This window comes from Mastigoproctus giganteus, chromosome 14, assembly GCF_048544385.1.
Source record: "Mastigoproctus giganteus isolate SK-2022 chromosome 14, ASM4854438v1, whole genome shotgun sequence".
Lineage (NCBI taxonomy): Eukaryota > Metazoa > Arthropoda > Arachnida > Uropygi > Thelyphonidae > Mastigoproctus > Mastigoproctus giganteus.
Window position 1 is genome coordinate 75875555 of NC_143588.1, and position 13803 is coordinate 75889357.

At 34.8% G+C, this 13803-nt stretch overlaps 1 protein-coding gene across 1 annotated transcript in view; it reads left to right on the top strand.

Moving 5' to 3' along the window:
- The window catches only part of Mcm6 (minichromosome maintenance 6), a 144174-nt gene that overhangs the window by 24101 nt on the left and 106270 nt on the right, over window positions 1–13803 (top strand). Inside the window, exons 5-6 of the mRNA XM_090388414.1 lie at window positions 866–1005; window positions 6386–6498. Coding sequence (XP_090244540.1) covers window positions 866–1005; window positions 6386–6498 — 253 coding nt within the window. The remainder of the gene's footprint in view (window positions 1–865; window positions 1006–6385; window positions 6499–13803) is intronic.

Consider the following 13803-nt stretch of genomic DNA (forward strand, 5'->3'; position numbering starts at 1 on the left):
CAACGAATAATGAACTTGTCTTCTGCACCTAGCATTACTTGGGACAATTGTCAAATGAGAATTAAAGACAGCATCTCAATTTGGAATATCATATGATAGTTGCTAAGTCATCATATCTGATATTTTAAACATGAAAAGATTTTGTAACTGTTTTGTTCCTAAGTTTTAACAGATCTGATGGAAGTGAGAATTGAACTTTGTAGAGAACTGGTTGTAATTGGTAATCCAGGATTTCCAAGAACAGTAGTTATAGGAGATGAAAAGTGGTGTTTTTTCACAACCCACAGATAAAACATCAGCACTTTGAATGGAAGTCTTTTGTGTTCTCCCAGTAGAAAACAATTCAAATTGACAGGTCTATAGGTAAATTTGTGCCACTTATTTTTTAATGTTGTGTCATATTATGGTAAATATATACAATTAAAATTGGCACACTTTTTGAGAAGGATATTTTATTTTTTATATAATATTTTTAAAGAGATCATTTTTTTAAAAAAACTTTTATAAGGAGCCTTTTTTAAAACTTATATTTTCTTTCTAATATTTATTAGAAGGAAAAGGAAAATGGGTTATCACCACCATCTGTTTAAAACCCATAGAATTTTATTCCAGTTATTGTTAATCTAGTATTTATATTTATAAGCATCTACTATCATAATTGAATAAAGTTAAAACTGTGTAAAGATATCTTTTATTTATAAGTTCTTAAAATGACCAACATGGATTGATTTTCTTATAACAGAAAAATAAGATGCTCAAGTTTGTATAGTCTGAATAATTTATTGTGATTTGTTTCATGCTAACATAGTGCATGTTGTACTTTTTAAAACTGATATTAGTTATTGGATATACTTTTATCTTACAGCCGACAATATGCCGTAATCCAGTCTGTAACAATCGTTCTCGATTCTTGTTGGAAATTAATAAATCCAGATTTGTGGATTTTCAGAAAGTTCGTATTCAAGAAACACAAGCTGAACTACCTAGAGGAAGCATTCCTAGAAGGTATATAAAGTATTTTAGTTGTGGCCAAATAAAGTTTATTTTATTTAATGGAAATCACACACGTGGTATTTGAATATCATTGTTTATTGTAGTGGCTTCAAAAAAAATAAATATTATTCTCATTCTTTCTTCCATAGTTCTGTTGAGTATTTAGTTGTTTATTTGTGAATGGGACTTTCTCAGTTATGTTCTAAGTTATTTATCGTGAATCAATTTCAGTTAAATTAGTTTTAATTTATTTCAAATGAATTAAAATTAAAATTTGAGTCTGGTTTACTTTATTAGTTAGCAGGCAAGTAGATCAACATAGCCTTGTTCAAAGGAATCCTTATTGACTGTAACGCACTTATCTCAACATTTTTGCCATCCAAAAAATGAGTCTTATTACGTTTTATTATCATTATGACTTCAAATAATACTGTTAAGCATTATTTGAAGCATTTAGTCAGTCTGGTCAGTTGACTTAATTTTGCCAAGGTAGCAAAAGATTGTATATATTCTCCCTGCTTAGTAAGGGCAAGTCAGGTCATCACATTTTGTATGCAAATTAACTGCCATTAAATATCATTACTGTTAATGCAATTATTCACATGCACAAAAAAAGAAATTTTTTCTCTTATTTTGTCACTTTTTCACTTATTTCTTGTCACTTAAAGCCCTGCAACTTGTTTATCAAATTGTGCAGTATCAGACATTCTTTTTTTTGTGCATGTGAATAATTGCATTACAGTAATGATATTTAATGGCAATTGATTTGCACACAAAATGTGATAGCCTGACTTGCCCTTGCTAAGCAGGGATAATATATATAGTCCTTTGTAAAACTCACAAAATTGTTTCTTTAAAATTGGAATTATAGAACTGTGAGATTCAAGAATATTCACTTGACATGTCTTGCTTTTGGAAATTCCTATATTAACCTGAAGTAGTAATAGTAATTAGTATTTGCCATATAGTGCAAGGAAGACACAGGCTTTTGCTGCACTGGCAAAAAAAAAAAAAAAAAAAAAATGCTAAATAGATAAGAAAATACAAACATATATATCCCTCTTTATACAGGTAACTATCCAGTTGACCTTTGAATTTATTCAAACTTTCAGCCTCAACTACCTGTGAGTGCAACTTTTTCCAGCAATCAATGACTCTGACTAAAAGAAAACAGCCTACAAGGAAACCTCAACCCTGTAATTTGAATTTATGGCCCCTAGTTCTGGAATTCTTTATAATAGCGAAAATTCCACCTTATAAATTTTACTAATCCCTCTCACAGCCTCATAAACCTCAATCAGATCACCTCTAAGGTGTCAGGTTGCCAAGCTGTGTAGCCCACATATTCAGAGTCTTTTCTTGTACAATCATCCTTTTGTTGATCTCGACATTTGAATTGCCCATCTTTGGACCCTTTCAAGAAGCTCAGTGTCTTTTTTTCAGATGGAGTCTCCATACCTGAACACAGTATTCCAAACGTGGTCTTATAATTTCCTTATACAGTGGGATTATGACCTCCCTATCTCTACAGGATAATGTTTGATAAATCATCGATAGGACACCATGGGCTTTCCTGTCTAACGGTTTACACTGTTCAGGAAACTTCATATCTGCCCATATTGTAATTCCCAGATTCCTTTCCTCCTTGACTGTTTTTAATTCAACTCCACCAAGTGTATAGTTTATTTTGGAGTTGCTATTCCCCAAGTGCATTTAGCAGCATTAAAACATAGCTGCCACTTCTGACTATCTTTGGAGTCTTGAGCACTGCTTGGCACTGATCATTAATGACTCTACCAATATTTACATCATCTGCAAATTTTGACAGCATGCCTTCTATCCCTTCCTCAATGTCATTTATGGAAATGACAGCCTCTTCTCAGCATAAAGAGCCTTTTGTCAGCAAAGACCTATGCAAAGTACCTTTCAGTTCGTCAGCTTGTATCTATTGTAGGCTTCAGTACTTTTCGTTGCCCTGTAACCATTCCATGCTATCTTTTTCTGCTCTATTTCTCAAGCCAGCTCCACAGTCATCCATTTCAGCATCCTCCTCCTGCAATACTTTCTTAATGGTATGTATGCATTCGTGGCTTCTGTGATTTTTGCTTTAAAAGTAGTCCATAATTAAAATGTATTCACCCTTACTTGGCAATCCACCCAATTAATAGAGGCCAAAAAAGTGCCTTAAACTGTCATAGTCCCTTCTTCTGAAGTTAAAACCCCATGCCTCTACCTTTAACTACTGCTACATCTTTCTTCATCTTCCATCTGATGATTGTGCGATCACTTCCTGACAATGGTTCATGTACTTTAAGCCCTGTGATGTTGTCTGATTCATTAGTAATGATGAGGTCAAGAATATTCTCGCCCCTATTATTTTCTCTAACATGCTGGTACAAATAATAATCATCTAGTTTATTTAAAAAATCTTTTCTCCATGGTGAGTTTCCCTCCCACTTATTCCAATCAATCTGGGGCAGAACAAGTCACTCATAATAAGACATTTGCACTTGCTTGCTTATTCCATCTGCACATAGACTCTTCACAATCTTCCGGCGTAGATTACTCCCACTTTCATTATACCTTTGTTTCCAACTAACTCACACCACACAGATTCTATGCTGTTGATGTAACAGACTTATCTTAGCAAATTCTCTTTTTGTGCTTAGGCTACTTTTGATAAGAAGCATGGCTCCTCTACCACTTCTGTCTTCCCTATCTTTCCTAAATACATTATACATACCAGAGTGGAATTGAACATCCCCAATTTCTGGGTGGTACCACATTTCTGTTAGCCCTATTATGTCAGCATTAGTTGTCCTAACGAGGAGTTCAGCCTTTTATTGACAACATTTTAGTGACAACAACATTACTGTAAACACAGTTAAGACTAAATAATCTTCTATAGTTTACTACCCTGACACACCCCTTGAAGTTTATTAGGTGTGTATCCCAAGCTTATCTTTTCCCCTCATTTGAAACACTGCTATCCTCTGAACATCTTATCAACATTGGCTGTTGTGGTAACAAACAATTCTTGAAGTGAATGTGAGCATTACTTTGACCCATATCATCAGATAAACACAGATCTAAATTACTCTTCTCATCCCTAACTAGCAGTTTCCATGGACCCTTAAGATATCCTCAATGATACCAGAAAAAATCCTTGCACCACCTTTGTTCAAATGAATACCATTTCTACAAAATAGATTCCTTCTAACTACAAATGCAGGCCAATTAATAATTTCTTCCCTAGAGCCTTGGACATTCCCCGAAGTCTTGAGTTAATCTACAAGGCTTTCAGCATATTATCCTTCCTATCATGTTAGGACAGAATTGCAGCTATATTCATTCTGACCTAACTCATGGCAGTTTTTCAGCATAGTCATCCTATGTTTATCCAACAGATGGTCAGGCCATGTACTTTTAGTGCAAGCACTCACCATTAGTTTGTGTAAATAATCTGTGAGGTACATTCAAAAAGTATCCGAATGATTTAGTGACAATAAGCATGCTTACGTGGTGGGTGACTTAATCCTCCTTGAAATAGTGTTCTTCTGAGGCAATACACTTATTCCATCAATTTGCCCCTTTTTGGAAGCACTTCTGGAAAAATGATTTTGAAATTGCTGAAAGCTGAGCCATTGTATTGCTCTTTATTGCTCATGTCATCAAGTTCGGTGTGTTCTTTCACATTTTTTTTATCTAGGAAATAATAAAAAAAAAAAGGTCACATGGAGATCTGATCCTGATGAAGCAACCATTCTTTGGAGTTCCATTTTTCTGGTGTTTTTCTTTGAACTATCACAAAACCTTCCAAGACTTCATCGTGGAATTTTTTTTATTAATTTTTTTGTTCCTCTGGAGTGTCTCTTCAATGGACAACACCTTCACAGTCAAAAAATGGTAGCAACCTGGCCTTCACCTGCCATACTTTTTTTCTCGGCAGTGAGGGGGGGGAGTAGAGAAGAACTCATACCTGTAAACTCCTGTTTTATCTCCAGTTATACATTTCAAAAGTGTCTCATCATTAGTCACACATTCAGACAAATCAGAAGTGACTTGCTGGTAGCACTCACATTGTTTTTTAACAGCCATGATGCAAACTTTGCAGAAGTGCACCTCACATTCAAAGTTTTTGTTAAAATGAGATAACCCATTGGAGATACAAATTTCTTCAGTGATTTCACAAACAGTTACTCCTCAGTCACTTTGTACCAAAGTTTGTGCTTGTGATGCAATTTCAACATTTGTTGAAAGACAGTTTGAAAAGATTGTTCCATTCAAAAACTGATGTAGAGCCTATTGCAGTGTTCCATAGGTTATTTTAAGATCAGATATTTTATTTGTGACAATAAATAAAATATCCAGTTGTGGTTTTCCAGTTTTAAAGCAAAATTTAACACACACATGCATTGTTCAGTGCACTCTGAACTTTTGAAGTATGATGAGATATGAAAACATCTTTGTATATTTGTACAAATAACATGTTGCCATAAATGAGTGAGCAGCTTATTGTTTGGAGGTAAGGAAAAGGCATATCTAAACACAATATGATTTGTAGCAGTGCACTCCATTGCCTCAACCTTGAACAACAAGCACAATCTGGAAACTTTTTGAACAGACTATAACGATATTAATTAATTTTCTGATATGGATTTACTTTGATCTATCTTAAATTATCTTTTTTCTACTATTTTAAATTATCTTTTTTCTACTATTTTAAATTTCTCTGTCAATATAATTAATGTACCTAGCAATTAGGCCTAATTTACACTAAATCATATATTGCAGCTCTTATTAATATGTGCATTTTAAGAAATGGCAAAGCCTTGACACTGTCTTGACACTGTGTCAAGACTGTGCCAGTGAACTTTCAAAAAAAAAAGAGGACAAAGAGGACTATAAGCAGCATGTAAGACGGTGACATTAGTTTCTCTCTGTTTTCTCAGTTTACTTACCATAGTTGAAGATCTCACAGAAGAGATGTAGCATATGGTTGTCTAAATTTTTTATTGTGTTTGTTTAGACTCTGAATTTTATAAATATATATTAATGATACATAGCATAGTGATTCTTATGGAATTAACATTTTGGAATTTGTTTTCAAGATCACCCAAAAACAAGAAATAATTATTTTTATTGTTTCTTGCTTTTGGGTGATGTTGGAAATATTAAAATAATTGTATTATGTGATGTGCCAAATTTAGTACATTTATATATGAATGGTTCCAGTTTTAATATGTTACTGTCAGAACTTATAAAAGAACCACAAATGGGGCATGCTTAAAACTTACTAGTACCCCCATCATATTGTGAATTTTGTGGCTATTAATTATATATATTTATTGTTTTAAAATAATTTTATATTTTAATTTTGTATTTATCTTAGTGTTGAAGTTATATTAAGAGCTGAAGCAGTTGAAACAGCCCAAGCTGGAGACCGTTGTGATTTTACTGGTACCTTGATTGTTGTTCCAGATGTCAGCCAAATATCCTTACCTGGTGAGTTTTTTGTTGTTGTTGATTTAAAGCAAATTGTTCTTTTTTTGTTAGTGAACATTTTGTTATAACTTTTAAAGGCTTCCATTAGCTGTCGAAAGTTGCTCAAGTCAGATTCTACAGTATTCTGTAAACACAAGGCAGACATTTTTTCTTTTTTACAAAATTAATTTATTTTATTAACTTAACTTTAATATTACCCAAAAAATCATTTAAAGAGCTATTAAAGATCTAAATTTGACCTCACTAAATAAAAACAAAAATGAATGCAGTAAATTAGTGCAAATTTGCTTATTCACCTTATTTATCTGTAGTAAACAAAATCGAAATTACTTTTTTTAAGCTTAAAAGCCATTCTTCACTCACTCACTCACTCACTCACTCACTCACACACACACACACACACACACACACACACACACACACACACACACACACACACACACACACACACACACACACACACACACACCAGGGTTACTCTCAAATAAGAAAGGTTAATGGTCCTGTATTACTTAGCACTTTAGATTTATTGGGAAGTGAAGAAACTGGTTAACATGAAACTTGTTTATGTATAGGTTTTGATAGATTTTTCTAAAGAATGGAACTAGTAGAACAAAAAAAAAGCAAGTACAATATAAATGTGTATTATAAGAACCATGTCTACTTCCCCTAGATATGGAAACAGTATTCTTTTGTAGGAAAATTTTGAGATTTGTGTTGGATTAATAGTTTTCTTGATGCTGACAAAGCTATGGATGTGGTATACTTGTGCCAAGAAAGGCTATATTTTGAGTTGAAGAATTTAAATTGGTAGAAAAATATGAATATTATTAGTAAAAAAAAAAAATATATATATATATATATATTTTTTTTTAAAAAGAATAATGCTCAATTGGGTTTTGTTAGCATTGAAGTCAGTTATACTTGTGGGCAAACCTAACCTAAGTTTGGAGAGTCTATGGCTGTACATATATCTCCACAAATGATATATCCTACTTTATATTCTATATAACCTACTTTCATATTGGTTTCATATAAAATTTTCAGCATTAATTTTTTAACGATCATGATATAACTGTAAATATTGGAAGTGAATGCATTTAACTGCACTTTTATTCTTATATCAGTGAGACACGTGATTATCTATCAGTCAGTAGAGTATTCTGGTTGCTACTGTAAGCATTACTTCAGCTCATTAGTCACAGATTTTAACTGCTGTGCTTTTAAGCATATAAAATAAGTTTTCTGCATTGTGGGGGCTGTATGATTTATACCTACAATAGTTTACAGTAATGTCATATTATGATGTCACATAGGTTTGGATATGCACATGCTGGCTACATGGCTGCAGTCAAGCTATTGTCACTTAAAAAGTTCTGCTAAGGTTATGCCTGGAATACTTTTTAAATTAAAGAAATCGGCTGGACCCATAATGACATTATTACTGTGGTTGCAGATTTAATGTGTGTTTAGGCCTCCATTCTTAAAAGAATGAAGATTGAAATATAGTAAAAGTCATAATTTTAAACTCTAAGAAACAGCCATCGCAAGGGAGCTTCATGACTTGTTATCAAGAACCACTGAATTTACACTAATGTAACTATATTAACCTTTACATTCTGAAACTTGTGGCATGAATTAGTGTCAGAGACTCTTTAGGGTCAGGATGGGTCTGTCTCAATTGTACATTGGCATTCAAATAAGTAGCGACCTGGAGCGAGGGATGCTGGGGGTTTCAGGGACTGATGGCAGTCATCATGGGTATATGGAATGTGTCAGGGTAACTAGGAATAGGTGCATGTATACCAATGCTAGAAGTATAGTAAATAAATTTGATGAATTTGGAGTGTTGGTCAAGGCATCATAGGGGGATATTGTTGGAATATCAGAGACGTGGTGTCACTGATATTAGGAATGCAGAATTGGAATTTGGGGAGTACAATGTGTACAGAAAGGATAGACAGGATAGGAAGGGAGGAGGTGTCATGCTGTTAATTACGAAAAACATAAAATCAAAAGAAGTGCATCCAGTTGAATGGCGCCTCTGTAGCCGGGTGGGCAGGAGCAGCAGTGCGTAGCACACGCTTCTTGATTAGACTGGGGTTCGAGCCCGTGACCACCAAATACGGAGGATGCGGAAAGGTCAGGGAATGACCACCGCATATCCCCGGAGCAATATGGCCTTAGTTGCTATTGCTCTTAAAAAACCAAATAACAGCATCCAGTTGATATAGATGAACAATGCACTGTTGAGTCGGTTTGGTGTGACATAAGCACTGTGAAAGCAAAAATAAGAGTAGGAGTATGTTATAGGCCTAATGACTCGAATGAGTTCAATGAGCAATTGTACAGAGAAATATAGTGGTCTAGTAAATCAGAATGTCTTATAATGGGGGATTTTAACTTCCCAGATATTGACTGGAACGTTTGGGTTGGTTACTTACACACTAGTAAGACTTTTGTGGATTTATTGGATGATTGTTTTCTGCAGCAGCATGTTCGAGAGGCAACCAGAGAGGGTAATACTCTTGATTTGGTTATCAGCAGTGATCATTCGTGTATTACGAATTTGCAGATAAAGGAACCACTAGGTGGCAGTGATCACAGTGTACTGATATGGGATTTACTTAAAGATATAATTACCATCAGGGGTAAAGGAAAAGGTTTTTGCTTCTGTAAAGGTTAGTACAGCGATCTCAGACAGTTTTTAAATTCTGTATGGTGGGTCAACTGATGATGTTACCAACAGTAAATTCTAAGTGGGAAGCATTCAAGGAATTAATCGTGGAAGCTACTAAAAGTTTCATACCTATTAAGAAATATTGTTCAAGGTTTAGGCCTAAATGGTTATCAAATGAACTAATGAGACTTGTAACAGAGAAGAAAAATGCATGGGATGCATATAAATTATCAAGCGACTCAGAAGCCTATGGCAGATATAAGCTAGTCTGTAATCAGGTCACAAAGGAGGTTAGGCAGGTGAAGGCAGATTATGAGAAATCCTTGGCAAAGCATGCTAAGAAAAACATCAAGGATTTCTTTACTTATATAAACTCTAAAAGGAAGAGGATGAATCTGAGTGGTCCACTTGATATTAATGGTTCGACTGTTGATGATCCTGCTCAGATAGCAAACAAACTTGATGAGTATTTTGCATCTACATTCACACATGAGGAGTTATTGAGGTTTGAAAATGGCAGAAGGTTATCAAATTGTTGCAGGGTGCTTAATGATTTTGTAATAATTGAGAGCAAAGTGGAGGAGAAATTGTCGAAGTTAAACATAGGAAAGGCACTTGGGGTGGATGGAATCTATCCAGTTATATTAAAAGAGGTGGAAAAGCAACTAAGCAAACCCTTAGCCATAATTATGAGAGCATCCTTGGACTCAAGGATGCTCTCATAATTATGGGAGACGTCCCTTATGGACTGGAGATGTGCAAATGTATCCCCAATTCACAAAGGGGGATCGAAGGGTGACACAAGTAATTACAGACCAGTTAGTTTAACCTCTGTTCCGGGTAAAATAATGGAGTCACTGGTTAAAGATGCATTGCAGGATCATATAGACAAGACTGCAGCAATAATTCAGACACAGCATGGGTTTGTTAAGGGAAAGTCTTGTCTGAAAAATTTGATAGGATATTATGATGTGGTTACAAAGGAACTGAATGCAAAAAATAATTTTGATATCATATATTTGGATTTCAGGAAAACTTTTGACACTGTTGTGCATGGAAGACTATTGTACAAATTGGAGTAGAATGGTATTAAGGGTAAGTTGCTACAATGGATAAAAGGATGGTTGAGTGGGAGAAGACAGAGGGTGGTAATCAATGGGTGCTGCTCTTCATGGACTAATATTATTAGTGGAGTCCCACAGGGTTCGGTGTTGGGTCCACTGTTGTTTTGTATATTTATCAATGATATTGATGAAGGTATATCAGGCTTAGTGTTGAAGTTTGCAGATGATACAAAGGTTGGCAGGGTTGTTAATGACAATAATGGCAGTGTGCTACTGCAACAGGATCTAGAAAATTTGGGCAAATGGGCTAAGAAGTGGCAACTGAAGTTTAACCTTGACAAATGCAAAGTACTGCATATGGGTAGAAGTAATCCCAGAGAAACATACCAACTGTGTGGTACTACACTTAAGGTGGTAGAAAATGAATAAGACCTGGGAGTAATTGTGCAGTCAGATATGAAGTTTTCTGAGCAATGCAGACAGGCTGCCAGGGCAGGTCATTGGGTTTTGTCAATGATATATAGGAATTTTGCTAGCAGGGATAAGGAGGTGATTGTCCCTCTGTATAAGGCAATGGTCAGGCCATGCCTTGAGTACTGCGTACAGGTCTTGAGGCCCATTTTAGGAAGGATGTAGATTTGCTTGAGCGTGTAGAGAAGGGCAACAAGAATGGTGAGGGGAATGAAGGGATCCTCTTACCAAGAGAGGCTTAAATTCTGCAAATTGCAGTGGCTGGAGACTAGGCACCTGCGCGGTGATCTGATTGAGGTCTATAAGGCCTTGAATGGGTTGAGCACGCTGAATTCTGATGGGATCCTTCCACTTGTTTAGATTACGAACCTAAGGGTGCATAAATTCAAATTAAGAAAAGACATGTAGAATAGATGTGCGGAAATTTGCCTTTAGCCAGCGGGTGGTTAATTGCTGGAACAAACTTCCATCTGTCGTCGTGGAAGTTGATAGGTTAAATAAATTTAAGGAGGAACTGGACAGGCATTTGGAGGGAATGGTGTGATTTTTTTTTTTTGGCTGATGCTGCATAAGCTCATACACTTGCTTTCTTGCATCACATGCCACTACTACTATTCCACACCGGAACGTTTGTATCATTAAAGGAGTTAACGGTCGATTCTTGAGAAGTTTCATTGTTTGTGTAAGATTTGTGAAATGAGATAGTGAAATGTGGCATATCCTCATTTGCAGAATTGTGGACAGGTTTTGTATTCATTGGAAGAATTCCAGTGACAAACAGAAAGAAGTGTAAATTAAAGAATATGGGACCTTTTGCAATGAAATGATTGTTTCTGCCAGCTGCTCATAAGCAAAATATGGAGTAATATAAGATGAGTGCTTACTTAAAAGCCTTCGTGCCAGACCCAGTTAAACGCCTTCAAACTGAAGAGGAATTGTATGAGATTTTTCAAACTTTATCATTTAATCTGTGCATAAATGGATGACATGAGAAATTTAACTATGGAACTACAGAATTCCTCACTTACATTCCATCAGTGATAAGTTCATATTGTTGATCATTAATTAGATAAGATTTTTGGTGTAGTGGGACATCTAGAAAATTTTGAAGTAAAGGCCATAGGATAATAATTGGGTAAAAAAAAAAATAGAAACTGTCTCCTTTTTAGACACAGGCTTGATATAATTTCCATGCTACAGGGGTAAATGGTAGCAGAATATTAATGTAAAATGTCATCCGAAATAGAAAGTAACTTTGGAGCATAGACAATGAAGTACAGGAATCCCTCGATTAGTGTGATTAATTGGTTCCCAAAAATGGCGCGCAATGCGAAATCACACTAATCAAAGTTAATAATCAATACAAAATAGCTAAATTCATTCCAAGACCTACAATATACCAATCAATATTTTTAAAAATATGTATTTTTATGGCAATTTAATGTACAGTAGTATAACAGCAAAGGATAATTATAAATATTTGCAGTACAGTAATCAAAAGTTTATTGAAATTAAAAAATTACAATATATAACTCACTTTATTTCTTTTAAATATTTCAAAAGGCTGGTCTGCGCAGACTTTTCTTTCTTCCTTTCATCATAAATTTGCTTGTATGGATACATATCTTTTTCAGTGTTCCTGTAAATTTGCATACTGTGCTTGATATCTGGGTCTGCATCCATGATTAGTTGTTTCAAATTTTCAGCTGCACGAAATATTCCTTCAAGTTCTTTTAATGTCAACTTCTTTTCTTGAACATTTTCTTTCTTGCAAATTTCCACCTCGTCATATGCTTGTTGTTCATCAGTATTAAGGAGGTCAGAATCACTTAATTGTTCTGAATGTGATTCCAGCAATTCGCGAACATCACTGTTGTTGATTTCATCAAAGCCGAGATCTCTTCCAATATTTGCTATTTCATCAGTAACAGTGTTGACATGAGTGAAACTACAGAAATCATTTGTGCAATGTGGCAAAATATGCTTCCAAACTGTTCTCATATTGCTGGATGTTACTTCAAACCATGACTCATGAATATTGTCTATTGCTTTCCTGATGTTGTAATTTCTTCAAAATTTAACTAAAGAAACTGCACCATTTCCAGTTGTTGCTTCAATTGCTTGTGCAAATGTTCTTCGTAAATAATAGGCCTTAAAAGTAGCAATTATGCCTTGATCTATAGGCTGTAAAAGATTTGTCATATTTTGAGGTAAAAAAATAACTTTCACGTTTTCACACAAATCAGAAAGTGCTGGTGGGTGGCCTGGGGCATTGTCTGAAATTAATAAAATTTTGAATGCAAGATTATTTTCTTCGCAGTAGGCCTTAACTTTTGGACAAAATTGGAAGTGAACCACTCTTCAAATAAAGCTTTCGTGACCCAAGCTTTTCTATTAGAGTGCCAAACAACAGGTAGGCTTGCTTTATTAAAACCTTTACCGAAAGATCTGGGAGTTTCATTTCTATAGATAACCATGAGTTTTAATTTCAAAAAGCCATTTGCATTGCCTTCCAATAAAAGTGTTATTCTATCTTTGGAAATTTTATAGCCCAGTTGAGCCTTTTCTTTTTTTGCTAGAAAGGTTTTTTTTTGGCATTTGTTTCCAAAAAAGTCCTGTTTCATGAACATTAAATATTTGTTGATCTGTGTAGCTGCCATCATCAAAAATTTTCTTTAAAATTTTGGGATATTTCGTGGCCTCATCTTTATCTGCACTTGCCACTTCTTCAGTCAATGCAACATTATGCAGTCCTGTTCTTTTCTTAAAATGTTCAAACCAGCCTTTACTGGCAGTGAAATTTTCTTCCATTTCCACTTCAGTCACTTTTTCTTTTGAAGAACTTGCTTGAACATTTTCTTCAGTTACCACTCTACCCAAGTTTTCTATTGTTGACTTTTCCTTTAACATTGCATAAATACTCGAGGCTTTTGTTTTTATAGTCATTGTGCAGATTGGAATTCTTTTTTGATTGCAGTCTTCTATTCAAATGGTTAAAAGACGTTCCATCTCAATCATCATAACACTTCTATTTCTTGTGGTTTGTGTGCATGCTGATGATGAAGCAAGCTTACCTTTTCCTTATATGTA